Source organism: Podarcis liolepis, assembly GCF_965112155.1.
Source record: "Podarcis liolepis genome assembly, chromosome: 5".
NCBI classification, from domain to species: Eukaryota; Metazoa; Chordata; class Lepidosauria; order Squamata; family Lacertidae; genus Podarcis; species Podarcis liolepis.
Window position 1 is genome coordinate 68,205,405 of NC_139556.1, and position 22,051 is coordinate 68,227,455.

Consider the following 22,051-nt stretch of genomic DNA (forward strand, 5'->3'; position numbering starts at 1 on the left):
CTGTCCTGGTCACACCATTCTGGATAAAAATACATTTTGGGGGTCTGTCGATTACATCATTTAGTTATAGGGAGTTAGAAGGGCATCACATATTGGTGCAACACAGTAGCTAGGTGACTCAATACCTTCAAGTGTTAGCAATAATGGCACTATCCTAAATAGACTTACTAAGGCCCATCAAACTTAGACTTGCTTCTGAGTAAATGCATAGCAATACTAATCAAGATGTAGCTATTTTAGCAGTATACAGGTATGGCAGCTCATTCTTCATGCTATTATTATCACCAGCAAGTTGACAAATACTTTTTCATGATGCTAGTCTGGCACCTGCTGAAAATCAGTAAAAACAGAACAAATAAAGCAGCATGTTGCAAGGGACATTCATATAGATTTGAGTCTCCAGCCTTTTTTTTTAATTTTATTTATACAAGGATTCAAAGAACATAGTTCAACAGTGCAAGATAGTTACAGGAACTTGGTAACCAAAAGAAATATATAAATGGCCAAGAATGCCAGTAAGTGAAATAAATCTTAATTTTGCAGATAGAACTGCATTTTTTTTTAAAGCCAAGGTGTACTCTGGATATATTTGTACCATAACTCTCTAACAAGCCCACCAGAAAATTATAGGTTGTTTGTCATTTGTAAATGATAAATATCAGTGCTCTTAAAGCCTCTATTGACCCTCAGCCCTCCACTGAAAAAGACATTATGGCACAAAAAGAAAAACCGTGACAGGTTTCTGGCTGACAGCTTTGCAAAGGGCTTGGGTGTTGTGTTTCTTTGCCCATCCGCATACCCTATTGTAAGGTGTTTTTAAACATCAAAACAGAGCAATGTCATTCATTCATATATATATATATATATATATATATATATGAATGAAACTTCTTTTTTAAATAACCAAACCTCAGATCCTAAGAGCATTAGATTCGGCACTTATCAAGAGACCGAGGCTCAAATGACAAATGAGGCTCAAAGGTGTGGCAGACTCATTTATTTAAATATGGGATGGCCCAACTGCATATAAAAATCAAGATTGAGCAAATGGGCGCTAAAAACTTCCACCCCCTCATGGCCTGCTTCCTTGTAGCATAGCCTCTCTCCCCAATGTCATGTTTTCCTCAATTGGGCTCTCATACGGGAAGTAAAGTTGGCTGGGAGGGAGAAGCTTTGGGGAGGGAAGTGGAAGGCGAGGTCCATCAGTCCCTATTTGCACATTCCTCTTAGAAAAAATATTCTCACACAGCCAGTTTCTGTTTCAGATGTGATGTGGCAGGCCGAGTTAAAAGCAACAGAGTAAACGCGCCAGGCCCTACTTCGAGTTTGAGCCCAGGACTGTGTTGAGTTTACAGCTCTCCAGCAGTTTGGCAGAAGATTTTCATTCAGGGGGAAGGAAATGGCAGCTGTTTCATTTTTACCTCAGTGTGTATAGCATTTCATTTCTATTTTTTACCAACAGAAGGCTACATATATAATGCTATTTGAATGTGGCACTCCATTTCCCCCCAGGCATTTGAACTTAACGTTCAAAGGAGGCAGGATATTTGCTTTTCGTGCCTCATTTGTATTCAGAATTATTAAGAATGGTCTAAACTGAGAACAAAAATAAATATATTAGATGGACGAGATCAATAATGAAAGTGGGGCGGTGTATTGTTCTACTTAACAAGGGACTGAAAGTAATGTGTGCAAAAGCAGGTGTTCTTTGGAGCAACAAATTTGTTCTGGCGTCAAGACTTCAGTAGCGTATTTTCAACATTCTGGTGATGTTTTTGGCAGCCTCCAATACCGATTGAAATGATTAGGAAATTAATTTCTCCCAGTGTTGTAGAAAAACAAATAGGGCCGGGAATGGGAAAGATAATTCATTTGAATTAATTTGCTTGCATTAATTCATGTGCCACAATACTAGAATTGCTTCCCTGCTAACTCTGCACGTTTTATAACTGATTCTGTAATTCTGCCTTTTTGAATGCTGTCGTCTTTGATGCAGAAGAGAAATGTTTTCAACATTTATGCAAAGCCCATATATCTATATATTAAATGTTAAAAATATGCTTTCATAATCCCTGTGTCCTAAAAGGAAAGTCACGATATAAGTGAATTAACAGCAAAGATTGTGTCCAAGGCTTCCTATCATTCAACAGCATGAATAGGATTGGCCTTTCTATGCTAGATATTTTTGAAAGGGGGAAAAAAAGTTTATGGCTGTACCAAAAGAACCCAAAGCAGAGAACTGTGTCTCGACAGCGAAATACATATGTGAATCTGTTGGTGTAGATATGTGGTTGGACAGCCCCTCTTTCCTCCAACCCCTTCCACCTTGATATCAGACAATACTCCTGGCAAATATGTAGCAACAATCAGAAAATTAGCTGAAGTGAAGCAGTTTTACTAAACAAGGACTAGAGAACATAAGGTTAACTATGCCGATGTGAGATGAAATAAGGTAGCAGCTGGTTGACTTGATGACTCAAACTATGGCTTTGGTCTGCTTTCCATTGGCATAATTGGTGGTACTTTGGGCAGGTTGTAGCCATGGAAATTCCCTGGGGTATTTGATAGTATATAATTGTTCCCTGGGCCAAACAATTAGTCGCCTCCAGGCTTTGCTAACAGGATCAGTAATAATACACAAAGCAGTTTCTTTGCATCATCCCTTTGGTAAAAGGTAACTGTTGTCACTATTAATAAAGGGAAATTTTTCAGCCTCAAACTGAAAACAATGCTTCCCAGACAGAAATCTCCCCATGCATATTTCTAGCATAATGTTGCATATTACAATTCTGTATTGCATTTTATCAATTTTGAATGCTACTTTCAAAGGATCATGCAAAACTTGAATCTCACTCTAATTCATTTAGATGTAGGAGAGAAATATTAAGTGGCTTCAACCACTCATTTTAACAGAGGTATTTGCCAATTAAAGTAATTTCGTTCCAAATTCCATCATAATCCCTTTGCTAATCTGGTATACAGGAAGGACCATTTGCCACTTGCTTAATGGAAAATAATGAACTGACCCCCCTGGTTACAGCACTCGGAAGATTTTTAAATTAAAAAAGGTGTATTGTTTTAAACAATTGTAGCACATCTTTGGCTACAGCTAAATAAGAATATGAGATACTTGTGTGTTTTACTGGAGTCAATAAAAATGATGTGGCCTTGAAGGTCATTTGTCCTTTTTACCCATTACCAATATCTGCCAAGATCTGTTGTAGGCTCCTAAGTCTCGTTGTGGCAAATTAATGATAAAAAGAGGTAAAGAAAGAAGGCCCCAGCATTCAAAGAAGACCAAAAAAGAAAGGGGAGGGGGAAAAGACCAGTTCTAGCACTGCCAGGTCATCACAAACAATCAAGAACGTTTTATCTCCCTCATTTTGCCAAGATGAATTAAATATAGTCCACATTTTTGGCAAAGTTAAGACCACAACCACCCACAGTCTCTTTCACGGCTGCACAAATGAGTTACCGCCGCAGGTACTGTGCTGCAACAGCAGCCAGAGAAAGTAATAAAAGAAAGGAAGAAGGCAAAAGTATGTTGCTGCTATTTCCACCAACACCTTGTCCAGACTGCTTAGGCATCGGATGCGTCTCTGGCGGCCTGGTGCTAGCGCTCTTGGACAGTTTTTTGCCACAGATGTCGTCAATGCAACTATCGCCGCTTCCAGAGCCGCTAATGTCATCACCTAGGCAAGACAAAAGTTCAAGTAAGCATGGCAGTCCCAAAAGAGCTTGCAAATTAAACAACACCATGTGCGTTGCTGTTGCCATAAAGCCAGGGAAAGCGAATGAAGAATTTGGAATGCAGTGAAGCAGGGGTGTATATATATAAGTGCAGAAGTGCGGGTTGTCCTCCCTTTATATAGAGTCCATGACGTATAGCCACGCAAAGGCGGTGATCGCGCAAAGATTAAGGGATATTGCCAGACAGGAGGACATAGCCCGTGTGAAACCTGGGTTGTTTCTGGGGGAGCAGTTGTATCGGGCTGCTCCAGCTCGCTACCTGGCGGATATCCACTACGTGGAATACCGCAGACTATTTACTGCGGCTAGGCTGAATGTTCTTGACTCGGCGGTCCTGAAGGGAAGATATGGAGGAGTCCCATATGACCAGAGATTATGCCACTGTGCATTGGGTGAGGTAGAATCCACAGAGCACATTTTATTGAGCTGTCCCTTCTACAACGATTTAAGACAGTATCTTATAACTCCATACTTAACCCAGCTCAGTTCCCGACAAAGAGGAAAGCAGACAGCATATCTGCTAAATAAGTCTTCTGGGAAAACAACCTTGTCAGTGGCTAAATTTCTTTTCCTGGCACTCAAGTGTCGGAAACGTATAACTGAATGCCTTGATGTGGGTTATCTGTGAGAGGTCTAGTACTGTGGCCCTACCTTACTTATGTACCTCCCATGATGTTATAGTTTATAATTATTGTGTAATGTTTTAATTCTGACTATCGGTCGAATAAAGATATTGATTGATTGATATAACCTCACCCTTGTTAAATGTTGCTCACGTTTAACAAACCACCCAAAAGCTGGTGGGGAAAATGGGATGAGTGGATCAAATTCTGTGCGGAGCCTTTCAATCCACATTTTTAGCAAACTGAAGTTGGACATGTTCTCATTGTTACTGTAGTTACAAGAGGACTTGAGCCCACAGGCTCCTAAGGGCTAATTACAGAAAGGAGCAATATTTTGAACTACAGTGGTACCTCGGGTTAAGAACTTAATTCGTTCTGGAGCTCCATTCTTAACCTGAAACTGTTCTTAACCCGAGGTACTATTTCTGGGTTAGCGGAGTCTGTAACCTGGAGCGTCTGTAACCTGAAGCGTCTGTAACCCAAGGTACCACTGTACCATCCTGAGCTACAGCATCCTCCCAAGCTTGAAGCCCCTGCTGCTGCTGAACAGTCAGAGGAAAGCTGGAGTTTGTCCATTGAAAGGAGGCATTAGGGACTGATAGGGAGAAGAAACCCTGGGAAGACAGTGCGTAATCTCAGGGGCACAAGTCTTGGCAATGCCTGTATAAAGATATGGATGTAGCAGCCAGGACTCTAGAGAGGGAGGAGTAAAATCACCAAGCGTTACTAACTAGATCTCTTGCACTCCAGTTCTTGGGTGTCAGCAAATAAGGGCAATACTTGCATCAACCAACTTGCAACTGCTTCCGTGCACTGGCTCTACATTAAGTATGGCGTAACAGAATTGTGAATTGAACCTCTTTGATATTCTGTTGCTTTCTGAACATGGAATCCTGCAGAACTCTTTATTTCAACCGCTAATCCTATTCATATCCTATAAGTATGCATAATATAGATTGTGCCACCTCCACAGCACAACACTGTTGCCTTTTCTCGGCTCCGTACTTACTTGTATCCTGAAAATCCACGTCATTCCCATTATATGCATTGCGTAGTCGATTTGTCATAATCTTCAACTGCATGATTTGCTGGCGAATAGTCATGTCTGGTTTAGTAATGTCTACCTCAACTTCTGGGTTATTGATTTGATTGGCTAGTCCGTCTCCCATCACATCTGGAAGATACCTGCAAAGAGCCACGTGTGTTCATGCAAGAAGCCAACTTTAGGGTATCAAACATTATCACAATTGATTTAAGACGTTGACCTGGTTTGCGCATTCTGACATGGTCACAAGGAGGACCATCTGCTTCCAAAAGTTTGTTATTATGTCAGAACTAGGTAGACTTTGGTTAGTTTAAACTATGGTTTGTTTCAATAAAAGCTGGGACCAAACTGTTGTCTAGAAGAGGAAGCAGATGTTTCAAATCTCCATGGTGTCACATCAGGGGAGCAGGGACGATGCAAGCCCAAGGTCTGCTGCTGCTCATGTGCATAATATTATTACTGTTTAGTGCGACACTGGAACTAGGTCACTATCTTTAACTTGCATCTAAGCCTTTGCAACTCACCAACATTACTGCTGTCTTCAACACTCTTCTGATCATAACATCAAACCTAGAATTCTGACAACATGGTTTAGGAATTGATCTTGTGGGCACAAATTCCACTTGCCCTCTGCCTCCACCTGCTATATCTTGGCTTTATGTCTGCCTCTAACCCTGGTTAAAGGCATCCTAACACTGCTAAAGAACCCTTCTAAAAAGAAATACTGGTTCTAAAGTGGTGTTTAAAGGTAAAGGGACCCCTGACCATTAGGTCCAGTTGTGACCGACTCTGGGGTTGTGGTGCTCATCTCGCTTTATTAGCCGAGGGAGCTGGCGTACAGTTTCTGGGTCATGTGGCCAGCATGACCAAGCCGCTTCTGGCGAACCAGAGCAGTGCATGGAAATGCTGTTTACCTTCCCGCCAGAGCGGTACCTATTTATCTACTTGCACTTTGACGTGCTTTTGAACTGCTAGGTTGGCAGGAGCAGGGACTGAGCAACGGGAGCTCACCCCGTCGCAGGGATTCGAACTGCCGACCTTCTGATCGGCAAGTCTAGGCTCAGTAGTTTAACCCACAGCACCACCCACGTCCCTTAAAAAAGTGGTGTTTAGGGGTGCCCTTAACCAGAGATTGGGGGTGGGTGGGGTGAAAGATCGCTCAGTCCTGTGACTGGCATCTTAAACTATGGCTCAGCATTACGCTTGAACCAGGTGCAGGGAATAAGAGCACCAGCAGCCATCTTTTTGCCCATGCATGTGTGTGTTTATGTGGGGCTCAGTCTAAGCATGGAAAAGGACAGGATCCCAATGACAACTAATGTTGACTCTCTTGACGAGGCAAACTGTGCCTTTTCTCTCTTATCTACCCCATAATGGGGCTCATATTTACAGCTTACAAAGCTTCATGAAACTGGTGTGTAGGTGTACTTCACCCCTGCTGAACGTCCGTCACATTTTGACCAGCCTTACCCGCTTTTGGCCATTCCATTCCAGCACCTGTCCTCATTCACAGAACCAGAGGAAACCTTTTCATTGCAAAGTGTGCTTGGGAGGGCAACCCAGAAGTCCCTTATTTCTCTCAGCTTCCCTTTGGCATCTGAAACCTGCCAGATGGAGAAGAATCAAAGCTGAAGGAGGAAGGTGTTTGAAAGTGACATTTTGAATTCCAAGCTCCGTCATGATAAACTGATCCAGAGCTTATGGGTTCAAACACTGGGCAATTGTTAATCCACTTACAACAATGCAAGACTGCTAGAATTGCCACAGTTGTTTTTTAGTACACAATTCAAGACAGGCTACTTTACCGAAGCTGCTATTTTATACAGCAGAAAGCTATCAACACAACATTTATTTAAGTTCTCCCAAGAAAAAATCAAGAGAAAAGCTCTCAAACCCCTATCCTGCTTGTGGGCTTTCCATAGGCATCTAGTTGGCCACTGCAAGAACAGGATGCTGGTCTAGATGGGCCTTTGGTTTAATCCAACAGGCCTCTTTCTATGTACTTATGATGGAGAATCCAGAATGCCTGGCCTGGGAGCAGAAGCACTAAAATGGTAGAAGAGCTTGGCAAAGGAGGAGAGCGGGTGAGTAACTGTCAGGATGTACTAGTAAGTTGAAGATCAACTTTCTTCAAGAAGGTGGCTAGTGGTGACTAATCACATTGACGTATGCCAGTAAAAAAGGCTGGATAAACCTGTGTTGCTGGAACAAGAGTTAGAACTTCATTGACATTACTGAGAGAGGTCCCAAAATCAAAGGGAGGGAAAGGCCACTACAGTCCTACATCGGAAGTCGAACGGAATCCATTCCGGAAGTCCGTTTGCCTTCCAAAATGTTCGGAAACCAAGGCGCAACTTCCTGCAGCCAATTGGAAGCTGCGTCAGACATTTGGGTTTCAAAGAACGTTCGTAAACCAGAACACTCGCTTCCGGGATTGTGGTGTTTGGAACCCAAAACGTTCGACTTGCGTTCGGGATCCAAGTTACGACTGTACTCGGAACTATCCCATTTATTTTTCATGTTAGTTTCTTAAATATTAAGTTGCAACAGCATTGCAGTGAGGCTGTATTTTCACTCAGGAGACAAACTGGGTTATACTGACGGTGCCTGTGAGTACTTGCGTGGAAGGAGCAAAGCAGTGGCAGCCCACATTTCACTTTGTCCTGAAATTGTTATGAGCGGAGTATCTCAAAAATGCCAATGGTGTCATCAAAATAATAATTAAACCAGGAAGACGACCTCCACTGGTGACTTGGAGTTGGGGTTAGGGTGTCAGACTGTGACTGGGAAGATTGGCTTTCCAACCAGCAGCCAACCTGGAAGCTCTCTGTCTGACCTTGAACCAGTGCTATTCTAAGCAACAGGCCACACAGATTGTTTCCATACAGAAGCATTTCTTAAAAAGTCAGAACTAAATTCCATACTCACAAGTTTCTCTGAACTAAGCCCTGAAGGTTTATCTTCACTGACATACTTTCCTCGCCTCTTCTTTTCCTCAGCACTGGAAGCTTTTGAGTTGAGTTTGGGATTTCCACAACCTTGAAAAGTCTGGAGAAAATAAACGAAACTTAATAGCAAAGCATTTATCTAATAAGTCACAGCTGCAAAATATGCCCCTGTTAATCATATTTCTTCCTAACTTCACATTTGCTCACACATACCAATTTTAACACAATAGTAATCCAATTTTCAGATATCGCATTGCTTTGGGGACATAGGAAGCTGCTTCGTACTAGTTCAGACCATGGATCTGTCTAGTTTAGTAACTGGCAGCAGATCTCCACAATTTCAGGTGCATATTTCTTCCAGCCTTACCTGAAAATGCAAAGGACTGGTACATTTGCATTCAAGTCATATGCTCTGCCATTGGGCTAGGGCCCTTCACCCAAATCAAATCTCAGTTGAGCTGCAATTGAACCAGTGAATTAAAGATTCCTCTCCAACCAATCACTATGTTCCGCAGTGCATCCCGCAGATACTGTTCTAAAGGGAGACCCATTCTGCATGATGTTGGAATTGGGCCTTTAGTGTTCTTACCCTTTGGAACTTCCTCCCATTATATACCTGGCAGGCGCCTTCTCTACTGCCCTTCCAGCGCCTGCTAAATACGTTTCTCTTTCAAAAAGCTTTCTCAATAGAAATCTTTATCCCAGGTTTTATGTATGTGCTGTTGTTTTAAACTGCTGAGATATATATAAATGGTTGTTGTTTTGAAGGGAACAATAACCCCTCCACTGCTGTAACTTCCTTTTAAGAACAGAAAAATGGGATTGTAGAAGAACAATCCTTTAAAAATCAGGGATTCTGATGCTGCCGCCAACGTGGGATCTCATTTCTGTGTGATAATTCTGTGTGACAGCTACCAACACTCTAGCTGGCTGAATGGTCAACTGGGTTTTGGGTGCTCACGCTGCAGAAGACAACAACCTGGCTAACTTGCCCTGGAGCAGAGTTTCAGATTAATTGCATCATAATGATAGACAATGTGGATGTCATTTATGGTGCACTTTGGCCCCTATCTGTGGTTTACAAGGTGAGCCTACTGCCTTGCTAGCCATTTCTTTTTAATGCTTGTATATAAAATATTCTCAAATTTGTTTTATGAAAGACAAATGAATCCAGCTTCATCACTGTAGTTCACCCATTTATAGTTTATTACTGTGGTTATTACAAAGCAATTCTTTTAGGGGCATAAAAACATGCAAGAACAATGAAAAATACCTTCTGGGAGGTATAGATTCATTCGTCCCCCTGTGCGCTCTCTCTCTCTCTATCTCTCTCTCTCTCTCTGAATTGATGGCTCTATTTCTGTGTTGAATTAACACTGTATTTTGTGCAGCACTGCTGTTTCCTCCATCCCTGCTGGCCTATCAGTGACTTATCTACTTGCCAGCCAGTTCCCGATTCATTCTCCATCAGCACCTGTTAGTTACAGTTCTTAGGAATCATGGGGAAAGCAGCTGGGCTTCAGGAGCACAAATTATTCCGCTGTTAACATCTGACTCAGTTGGATAGGGAGCTGTACAGTTTTAGGACTGATGAAGGAGCGAATTCCCTCCATGCAGGGCTAATGTATCACATTCTGCTCAGAAATGCAGCTGCGAAAATCTTCTGAAATCAAGGAGGATGAAGGAGAGACAGGTGGGATTCTCAGGGGAAGCTGGCCAGCTCCTATGGCGGAAGGAAGATAGGCTCTGGCAAAGATGTGCAAGTAAAGAAGGCAGGCAAGATAATCAGGCTATCTCTGCCTGTCCAGTACTCATGAAAGGAACAACCCAGGGCCTAACACTTCTAATGTCATTCAGCAGAAATTGTTGGAATTCTCTTGGTGTTACTTTGCCTGAGAAGGCAGATATGAAAATGGCAGAGACCAAAAGCTCCCAGGGCATGATCTGAAGGCTGAAGCTAAGCAGGACTGATACCTGTCTTAATGGCTAACATTGTAACATGGAGGAAAGGCATGATATAAATACATACAATAAATGAAATATCACTGTTAAGTAAACCGCATTTTCAGCTTTTGCAATCTGGCTTTTACCTTGGATTTTATAGATTCTCTGTTCTCCTGCATATTTGAAATGGCTTCTGCAATCCTGGTATGAATTGTACCAATGACTATGTCTACATTGGATGGTCCATCAAAGCGGTCAGCCACCAACAGCAGTGAATCTATCAGGGTAAATAACAGACACCATTTAAGAATGCACCATGCAAATAATGTTTCAAAAACCTATGTAATCATTATATACCAGCACTGGACATGTAGGGTATCCTAATGGGTTGTTCTATATTTTCATTTATTCCCAGGGAGACTGTGAGTCATGTGGAATTTAGCCTATAAGGAGCTAAATCTCCACATTCTTATGATTGTTGTTGTTTAGTCGTTTAGTCGTGTCCGAATCTTTGTGACCCCATGGACCAGAGCACGCCAGGCACTCCTGTCTTCCATTGCCTCCCGCAGTTTGGTCAAACTCATGTTGGTAGCTTCGAGAACACTGTCCAACCATCTCGTCCTCTGTCGTCCCCTTCTCCTTGTGCCCTCAACCTTTCCCAACATCAGGGTCTTTTCCAGGGAGCCTTCTCTTCTCATGAGGTGGCCAAAGTATTGGAGCCTCAGCTTCACGATCTGTCCTTCTAGTGAGCACTCAGGGCTGATTTCCTTAAGAATGGATACGTTTGATCTTCTTGCAGTCCGTGGGACTCTCAAGAGTCTCCTCCAGCACCATAATTCAAAAGCATCAATTCTTTGGCGATTGGCCTTCTTTATGGTCCAGGTCTCACTTTCATACATCACTACTGGGAAAACCATGGCTTTAACTATACGGACCTTTGTTGGCAAGGTGATGTCTCTGCTTTTTTCTTATAATTCTTTTTTCTGTAATCCTTATGATTACAAGTATCATATATGCACTAGGAATTTTTATTTTTATTTTTAAAAACTATTCCTAGTCTCCTCCTCCTCCTTCTCATTATTATTTTACATCTATATCACCAACTTTCCTCCAAAGAGTTCAGGGTGGCAGGCATGATTCTCACCTCCAACTTTATCCTCACAACAACCCTGTGATGCAGGGTCAGGCTAAGCAAGCATGTGCCCGGCCCAGAGTCACTCAGTGACCTTGATGGCTGAGCAGGGATTTGAACCCGGATCTCCCCAGACCTAGCCACTATAGCATGCTGGCTCTCAATACCATGTCAGCACTACATGCAGTAGAAGCTGTACGGTGTCTATTTCTCACACAAACAACTTCATTCAGTGGGTCTCCAGAACAAGCTTAAACCAACAAAATATGTCAAGCCCATAGGTTCAAGTATCAGGAATTAAGACTCCATTTCATCCTCCTACTTGTACTAAAATTAACCGGTAATAACAATGGGGCAAACGAGGAACAGCAACTTTCAAAAGCCTTCTAAGGTCTTACAGAAAGGGTGGTGATGACTTCTGTCAATTTATTTATTTATTAAATTTGTATACCGCCCTACACCCGCAGATCTCAGGGTGGTTCACAACAAAAACAAACCCACAATATAAAAAACACAAAATACATAATAAAAACAAAAACAAAGACAACCCACTAATTCCCCCGTGTGTTAAAGCACATACTTATTGCCACAGGACTCACAAGTTAATTAAGGGGGAATACTGCAAAGCTGGCCTAGTCTTCTCTCCCTTGGTGATTCCAGCAATTGTCCTGTTCATTCTGCTGATGAATGCCACTCCTCCTAAATGTTTGTATAATTGCAGATACGCACAGAGCTTTCGGGAGAAAAAAGACGTTGCTGCTCCCAATCTGTGATTCATTTTTTTCAAATTTCTCAAAAGGAAATTTGTTATTTGACCAAAACATTGGTGGGTTTCGAATGGCCAAATGATCACCCAATGGTCATCCAAATTTCTTCAGCCCATGCTTCTGTTTGTTCTCCTCACACTACAGAGAGAGGCAAGTTCAGATCCGCAGAGAACGACACAGTTTGCGTAACCCAGTGCTAAATGCTGAATCTGGGATCTTCTAGAATGAAATAGCTTTTTACAAGGCCACTTTGCAATTCCTTAGCAGTTAAAAGCATCCAGGCCCAGAGCATGGGAAGCCGAGATGCAGGTATGCACTTAGTCTACAGGATGAAGTGGTGCTTCAGAAACATCTACACATATCGATAGTGTTTAGAATTTAGTGCAAAGGGATTGTGAATGCTTCTATCAATTGATCTGTTTGGTCTCCAAAACTGCACTCTATTGATTGGAAAAAAGGGGTGGGGGGGGTGGGGATTACATGCAAAAGACCAGCCAAAGTGAAATAATGTGCAGTTGCCTGCTCTTCTTACCAATCAGGTTCTTCCATTCAGGGTCCAGGTCTGCTTGATTGGCTAGACAGCCTTTCAAGACATTGCGGCAATAGCCGTTGCAGGGCTTTACGTTGGACATGCCCCGGCAGTGTGCACAGTACATCAGCTTCATAATAGCCCGAGTGCAATATTGGCTCAGTGGGACCTTTAAAAGAACACAGCCATTATTTCCTAAGTGCCACCAGAAAAAGAAAATGAAAGACAGAAGCAGCAGCTGTACAATATAAAATGCAGGATAAAAGAGAACAGAGTCCTGCCTGCAGATTTACAATCTAAATAAACAAACAGACACACAAAGAAAACAGAAGGGATCTGGGGGAAGGGGGGGGGAGAGAAACACACACACAGCAATCTGTACAATTTGAAAACAAATCCTTGTGCTCATTAAGCAGAACAGTAAATAGTTTACTATCTGAAATTCATGGGTATGGCTAAATTTATCTCAAATTTACCGGTAAGTCTTTCATTAGAGCTGAACAGAACGAAAAACCTCTCAATGTTTCCAATTCTTAAATGTGGAATCTGACTAAAATGTGACCTTGAAAATCAACGCTTTGAGTCCCTTAGGCCTACAGGCCACTCTAGACTTCTCTCTTGAGGGTTTTGCCAGGTATGAAAAAGCAAGTGTCAAAAGCTGCCGGCTACTAAATACTGTTAAGAATGACAACAACGATAAAATGTTAAATATCATTCTGGGTAATGGCTCAAACTGTCACAAAACTGTTGAACCTAAATATCAAATACTGTCAAAAGCCAAACAGTGACATAAAATATCAATGTTAAGACGCCTGCAACAAAAACAACTGAGAGCCTCGTGGGACGTTAAGGACTAACAAGAACGAGTGTAAAGTCTGAGCTGCACAAATCAAGAACACAGACAGTTGTCCACAGTTTATACCTGTGCTCAGTGCAACATGTGAATAATGGCTTTAAAAGGGGCCTGGATAAATTAGTGGAGGAGAGGCCCATTATGGCAGCTAGATAGGGAATCTCCATGTTTAGAATCTGCAAGCTACAGAACACCAAGGCTGGGGCAGAACCTTCACGCCCTGTTGCAGGCTCCCAGAGGCATCTGTTTGCTTACTGTGGCACAGTCAGGCATTCACCCAGACCACATAGGTTTCCAAATTCAGCTAGGGACACACACATGCAGTGCTCCTAGCTGAATTGGCACTGGATTGAGGCATATGAGTCTTAATGCCTGGGATTAAATTTGTCAGAATCATTTCAGTCCCCTCTGGTGATCACTGGGTGGCGCTTCAGTCCTTCTGTAAATAGCAAGGCCATCAAAGGATAATAGTTTCAAAGAACGGAAATTAATCAACCAGAGAAAAACAACACACACACAATAATCCCACCGATTAAAAAAAAATCTAAAAGACCAAGACTTATTAAAAGTGTTGACACGCAAGATTTTCATTATTTTCATTTGGCATTATTGTGATGTCAAGTTAAGGGCGTGAAACAAAAATAGTAATGATTTAAAAGTGGGGACTGTTCAGAGAAAAAGTTTACAGAGAAGGAGCTCCTTCCCTTTCCCAGCTAACCATTCTTCTAGAAACAGGCCTGTACTCAGCTTGCCCTAATGGAGAAAAACAAAAACAAGACCCCGTTTCCAGAAGGGTAGGAACGTTAATCTCTTGCAGCAAAAACAGTTAAGAATCTCTTGGCACCCTAAAGTCTAACAAATTTATTATGGCATATGCTTTCATCGACTATGGTCCACCTCATTAGGAAGAGAACATGACCACAGGCACATGAGAAACACACAGCCCTACAGAATCACTGTGTATAAGTAGTGAAAATCATTCTGTGTGTACGACAAAAAGCAGTAGCAAGAAACTACTTGCATTTTAGTTTGTTCCTCTTCCTTGTGCCTTGCCAAAGCTTATTTATGGTTTCTTAACATTGCCATGTTAACAGTTTTCAGTTATTAGTTCGCTCCCAAGAATGATTATTATGGAGATATTTTAAAAGAAAAGGCTTGGTATTTGTGGGAACTTTAAGTCAAACTTATTTTATTTTGCCAGCATGACCTTTCATAGACAGTTCACTCTGTCATACACTTTCATTTTGTCCCTAGATGTCCATTTCAGTATCCGATGAAGCAGACTGGAGTCTACAAAAGCTCACAGAGTTAAAATAAAACAAGTTAATCTTGAAGGTGCTGCAAAGATAAAAGGCTTTTCTTTTTTAATAAACAACCAAATACTCAAAACCCGAATTTCCTATGGAAAGAATGTCTGAAAGTATTCTAGGCATGGTTTTTGATCAGCTTGACCATCACCAGGTGTGGAGACCAGCAGGCTACCCTCTGGCGGGGAAGCAACCCACACGTATTTATTGTTTATTTATTTGGGACTTTTTTTATTCCTGATCTTCAGCCAAAGGGTTTTCAGAGAGGCTAAGCAAGATTTAGAAGTAAAAACAACCGGCACAAGAGCAATAAAAAGTATATTAGTACCAGAGCAGGTTAAAACAACAATCTAAATAAACTTTAAAATTGAAAAAGGCCTACAAACTAAAGTTTTTCACCTAGCACTAAAAATACATCACAGGACAGGTCTCCCTGAGGAGATCATTCTATAGTCACAAGAGTCACACGTGAAAAGGCCCTATGTCAGGCAAACATGTGCTTTACCTCCTTTCTCGTAAACTGGGGCAATGTTGGCATGGGGTGGAGTGTGGGTATTCCATGTTGCTTCAGTGGCATGGGAGTGAAATATGCTTCAATAGCTCCCATGGCACCAGCATAATGTAAAAGCGGAGACCTGAGAATCATGACATGCACCGGCAGACTACAAAACAGAACAGGGAAATAGGATTTACGTGAGTTCCCAGAATGGGTTTTGGGTATATTGCATCTGAATTCCAATAAGATTTATAATATTCTTAAAGACTGAAAGGAGAGGGGAGGGAAAGATTGACAAATACCCCCAGTGTGCAGCTGTACAAACAGCCTAAAGACCAGTTCCACCTGAAATGGATTTCTGTGTGCATGGATCACGCAGAATCATCTTCAGATCTATCCCAGATACGGAAAGGCAAGTGCTGGAATTGTTCCACGGCAGTTCTGGTTTCTAATGTAATCCAGCACTAGTGTACAGAACAGATTCCTGGAGAATAAGCTATTTTTTCAGTTGTACATCAAAGCCCAGAACACAATGTCCAGGTCAGAGCATTCCACCGAATTATCCAGGCACTCTGAGCTGGCGCCAAAGTTTGGAGCAAGTGCATGGGAAAAAGCAGTACAATTGCGAGATCAGGCTCTCAAACAAACAAAGCCACCATGGAGGTATCATGGATTAAGTGAAACTCCTGGTTCAAACTGAAGTTCCTTGAGAAGACAGATATGAAACACAGTCTTTGGAAATGTGCATTAATGCTTGGTGTTAGGGTACTTATAAACTGAATAGTTGTTGTTTAGTTGTTTAGTCATGTCCGACTCTTCGTGACCCCCTGGACCAGAGCACGCCAGGCACTCCTGTCTTCCACTGCCTCCCGCAGTTTGGTCAGACTCATGTTGGTAGCTTCAAGAACACTGTCCAGCCATCTTGTCATCTGTCGTCCCCTTCTCCTTGTGCCCTCCATCTTTCCCAACATCAGGGTCTTTTCCAGGGAGTCTTCTCTTCTCATGAGGTGGCCAAAGTATTGGAGCCTCAGCTTCACGATCTGTCCTTCCAGTGAGCACTCAGGGCTGATTTCCTTAAGAATGGATACGTTTGATCTCCTTGCAGTCCATGGGACTCTCAGGAGTCTCCTCCAGCACCATAATTCAAAAGCATCAATTCTTCGGCGATCAGCCTTCTTTATGGTCCAGCTCTCACTTCCATACACTCACTTCCATACATCACTACTGAATATATATACATCTATAACTGAATAGTTATAGTATGGCAAACCCATCAATCCGTGCAGCCTTCAGTATTCCTTAGGATTGCTGGCTCTACGATTAGACAGGGCGAGGTAACCACCTCAGGTGGCAGCAATATCAACCCCCTACAATTCCTCCTGAGCCCCCAGTCATTTTCCTCTGTTGCCACATGGGCCCCCTAAAATGACCTCATGCCTCATGTGCAGTGATGAAGGAAGGTTCAATTACCAGTCAGGATGGCATCTGTTTATGGAATGCTGGCGATTCCATCTTGTCCTTCATCTTAGGCAGCAAAATGTATTGGGCTAACCCTGGTAAGGATCCTAATACTTTCTTGATTTAGGTCAAATGGAGACTGTAGAGTAGAGAGCTACTATATCAACATGCATTTGTCCTGACATAAAGGGATCTTAGGCAAACAGTAATTTCATCTACTTGAATAAAGAGTCCTAATCAAGTTCCTACAATGGATGCAACCACAAAGCAAAGATTGAAATCAGGGTTTCAGGACCTTAGGGAAATATTCTGATCCTAAACCAACCACACCCCCTATCTAAGCTTTGTGGCATCATTGTTTAAGAAGTTAAGATTCATATCAGTCCATGCTTCACATGCAATCTTCCTCTGCGTAAGTCATTATTTGCTACTGGTACTGAGAAATGTTTCCAACTGCAGCCATTAGTGGTAGTGTTTGATAAATGCAATATAGCTCCCTCATGGTTCCTTATGCAACTCTTAGTTGACTGTGCTTTCTCATACTGGACCGTCCAGTATTTCACAAGCTGTCCAGGCTGTTGTTCACTTTCCTCTATGTGCATATGTGGATAAACAAGGAAGAGGATTCCAGCAGCCTGTAGCAGCACTGTGTGAGTGGAAAAAAACAGCACATGGTGGAGTACCACTGCTCCCATTTTCAGGCACACAGGAGGATGACATGCTGGTCCTTGCATCCTATTGCTAGGAGGCAGAAGGAGAGTCCCCAAATGGTCATAAGAACTGGGTCAAGCAAGACCAAGTCACAACACTCTTTGACTCTCCCAACAAACAGCCACTGGGCATGGTCCCTCCATGGAGAAATATTGGGGCTGGAACAAAATATGTTGGGAATCTCATTATAATTAAGGAGAGGTGATCAGAAGCATTAAGAGGTCAGCTGGTCTTGCTCAGTGCCTACTTTTACGTAGCAGGTAACCTCTTCCATCACCAAATTAGGCCAGAGAATGTCAGCCCACCTCATTTATTTGATGACTATCTGTCACTAGTTTGGCTACCAATAAAAGATGACATGCTAAAGACCTTTTGTAATTATTGTATTCTTCTCCATGCATTCAATGAACACATGCGGATAGGTGGAAAAGATGGCCTCACATTTGCTGTCTCTGTGTGGAAACGGCTTAAGTCTTTATGGACAGCTGTAACTCCAATGATTTCTCTTTTTAATTCACAAAACACATTTCCTGTGCACATCAGCTGTCACAGCAACCCCCAGCATGCAACCACACAAGAAAGGTCATAAATGGAGGACAGGGGTTATTGGGTTGATATTTTTATTTTGATTATGTATTTTGTGGTCTTATATTTTGATTTTATTCTGTGAACTGCCCTGAGCCTCTGGGTACAGGGTGGTATATAAATTCAGTCAACCAATCAATAAAAACATGGGAAACATGTCAATATGGGGTACAATGAAGTCAAAGTTGAACAGACACATCTCATTGCTTCTAATATGAGAGTTCAGCATATGCATAAGCCTTTCCTACTGCAATCAGTGGAACTGAAAAGGGCTGATTAGCTGGATCATCCTCATGACATGCAGAAAGTGGTGCTTTGATGCAATAAATTGTTTTTATAACATACCCTACTCCCATTCTGAATAGCTGGAATATTTCTGAAAATGCTGCTTTTCACTCAAACACTGCCAAGTAAAATTTCTCTTGCTAATTCAAAACTGATGAAAAGTTACGTAGGCGGGAATGTAGAGGACTATCTTAAACCAAAACACTCTATGATCAACATAACAATTATCAGATTAAAGCCTGTCATTTCTGGGTGCATGGAAATCAGAACACAAGGCCTGTAGCCAAAGCAAAGGATAACAAGATTTGTTCCATTTTTAAACAGTCTGGGTGCAGTGTGAATGCAGTACATGACAGCGAATGGTTTTGCCAAGCACCATCAATCCTGTTTTTGTAACCGCATCTGCTGAAATACCTGGGTGTACTCCTGTCAATGTTACTTTCATTAAGACAAGAATTTCATGAAGATCAGTTCATACCAGGTCAAATCTTCAGGATTGTGAAGGCCTTTCTAATATCACTTGACAACTCAGTGAAGAGAAACAACAATGCAATCTTTATGCAAACACAGTTCTCCTAAAGTTTCTTCCTTATGGTCTCACTCAGCAGCAGTCGCTGCAGATAAAATCTGGCAAGTGGGCATCTCTCTCACTGAGATGTGTTCCTACATGCTTTCGTTGAGCAGGTGTGGAGGAAAGCTCTGCCAGACGCTTGCAATCTGTCTTTACCTTTTAATTGAGGGGAATTAAAGAGGCATTTTCCAAGGGTCATATTAGGGAGGGATCGGTGTTAAAAAAAAACCTTGTTCAGACCTGTCTAAATTTCCTAGTGAAGAATTTCTTTGTTCGTACGCACATTAATCCTTTGGGAATGAATAAATAATTTAGATAAGTAACAGATCAAGGCAAATGTAATCTGATATGCTCTTAATATACACATTTCATTATTTTCATGCCAAGGTATTCTAACTAAGGAGTCAACCAGAGGTTTGCTGTTCACTTCAAATGCACAACAATATATTGTTTTCCTGTCCTTTTGAACAATTGACTCGAAGGGAGAAGGGCAGTTACAGGCAGTCTAACTTTGACAAAGACTCAACATATGCTCAAGGAGCATCTACCTTTTGTCACTCGCCTGTCAAACTTGATGTGCAAGCTCAGCGCCATGCTGACCTAGCCAGGAGTGTAAAACTGGCATTGTGCAAGCTGCAGTTATCTATTGCCAAGAATAAATTACCACCTGGGTTAAAAATATAAACCAAAAGTATGTACTAACAGACATATATGCAGTGGTACACTGGTTCTCAAATGGCTTAGTTGTCGAACAAATCAGCTCCAAATGAAGCAAACCCGGAAGTAAGTGTTCCAGTTTGTGAACATTTTTTGGAAGCTGAACGTCCGACGTGGCTTCCATGCGAGTGCAAGAAGCTCCTGCAACCAATCGGAAGCCACGCCTTGGTTTTCGAACGGTTTCGGGAGTCGAACAGGCTCCCGGAATGGATGAAGTTCAAGAGTACCACTGTACTCTGTCTGGCAAAGACAGCTCTCCGTTTCCAACTTTCTTTTACCTTTTTCTTTCACTATGACCCACTCTGTCCTGCCTCTGATTCTGAACTGCCTCTTGTTGGGCCTTTACAAATAATACTTTCCTCAATAGATAGTACTCAAGAGGAATGATGGGGAAAGACCACAGGCTCGTGTGCTTCTCTCTACACTGGAAACACCCCCCCGATACATAGGGGTCTCTGTCTGCAATGTCTACATATACCCTATCCATCACAAGGATGGGCCATTTCACTAGTTCCTGCATTAAACAATAAATATATTATGATGGAACGCATTAAAGGATTGTTTATACCATCAAGAACACTTGTGGGTTGCCAGTTCATGGTCTGTAATGATGAAAACAGCTTCCACCGAAACAGATGAGTCAGAAATTCTTAATGACTCAAGGGTCATTTTCCTCACTTTCAAATCACTTCAGCCTTTGTTAAAACTTCACAAAAGCAAATTAGAGAACTAACTAGTACTCTACATCACTTTAAACTGCTTGAAGTGACACCAAGTTGGGATAGGATTTAGACTGACGCTACAGCACATGGGGAGGGAATATTTAGCTGCTGTCATCTGGGGGGCGGGGGCGGGAATCCCTCTGCATAGAAACAGTGAAACTAGTGAGAGTTGGCACCAGTGAGAGATTCCCCCCATTCCTCTATGGGGGTAGAAGGATAATTTCTTTCGAATTGTGGCAGGAGAGGGAAGGGTTAAACCTCCCTTCCTAATGGTTCTAATCTGTGGTCCTAATCTTGATCAGCCTCCCCCCTCTTGATTTTAGTTAAACATCCTGATGCCACCTCAGGCAACACATTTAAGGTGATGTGTAGTTAAGCCCCTTAAAGCTGCAATCTTATGCACACTTATACTTGCATAGGATTGCCCTGTTAGTGAATTAATGGTCTGTCAATACAAGGGGACATATGTACAAGGGTACACAAAACAGAACGCGTCAGGATGTTATACTGATGTTTGATACAACATGAAGTTGATTTCAGAGGCTAATGCAACAGAAGCACACCCCTTGATATAGCACCTTGTTCCTGATAAACACTGACATTTCAAGAAGGCTGTCACCAGCCATTATTGTGCAGTTACAATCAGTACTGAGAGATGCACTCAGCATCTCTCTGAGATGTGCCTAAAAAGGTGTGTGTGTGTGTGTGTGTGAAAGAGGGAGGGAGAGATGTGGGTTTTTCCCGTTAAATACCACAAAAACTTGATTGGCTGTGTGTTTTCTTGTTGAGTGGTCAGTTGCAATTCAGGGCATTTAGAAAATCGCATGTCCCATCTAGCATGGTAGCAGAATCTTAAACTTCAGAGAACTCATGATACATCACTTAAAGGGACTAATGCTCCAAGGTTTTCTGTCTGACAGATATTATCAACGTGAAAAAAAGGGAAAAGCCAGCAGATATTCTATGGAAGAGAGGTACACCTGGAAATAGCAATAACAGCAAAGCATCATAATCCTTCGCATTTGAAGAGTGATTTATTTCCCCCCCACCCTACCCTGCTTTATCCAAATCAAAGATATAAAATGAACGTGCATGTGTGTGCATAGCAGAAATACATTTAGATCTTCTTTATCATCATCTTAAGTTTCCTGCTTTAGATGCAGTTATTTAGCTTTTTGAAAGAGCTTCTAAATATAGCCTTAAGAAGTGGCTGTTATGAGACAGACTTGAAGAGGACATACCAAAATACACCAGCAGCACAATCCTAACCATAGTAAGTCATCATGAATTCAATGGGGGCTTACTCCCAGGTGTTAAGAAGTTTTATGACCTGCTCTCACTGTGCACTGCTGGAAGAGAGCAGCACCACACAGCTCCTTAAGCAAATGAGCAGCGCTCCCCCTCTGTCTGCACAGCAATGTGAAATCTATAAAATTGTGTGATATCATCTTGTTCACTATGTGATCTCCAATCGACTAGGATTACAAAGTGAGCAAAAAACAGAAAATGAATCCAGAGGAGGTACAGTAACAGAGAATACTATGGCTGTGAACAGCCATCCAGAAATGAAGATAATAAGGTATAGGGGGATGTTCCTAACCCAACTCC

The 22,051-nt window shown here is 42.0% G+C and overlaps 1 protein-coding gene across 1 annotated transcript in view; it reads right to left on the minus strand.

Annotated features, from left to right (window-relative positions):
* Window positions 1–390: 390 nt before the first annotated feature.
* Window positions 391–22,051, minus strand: part of GPC1 (glypican 1) — a 192,522-nt gene continuing 170,861 nt past the window's right edge. Inside the window, exons 4-9 of the mRNA XM_083506480.1 lie at window positions 12,742–12,907; window positions 10,457–10,587; window positions 8,347–8,466; window positions 6,889–7,022; window positions 5,383–5,558; window positions 391–3,692 (exon numbers count right to left, since the gene is read on the minus strand). Coding sequence (XP_083362606.1) covers window positions 3,472–3,692; window positions 5,383–5,558; window positions 6,889–7,022; window positions 8,347–8,466; window positions 10,457–10,587; window positions 12,742–12,907 — 948 coding nt within the window. The 3' untranslated portion in view covers window positions 391–3,471. The remainder of the gene's footprint in view (window positions 3,693–5,382; window positions 5,559–6,888; window positions 7,023–8,346; window positions 8,467–10,456; window positions 10,588–12,741; window positions 12,908–22,051) is intronic.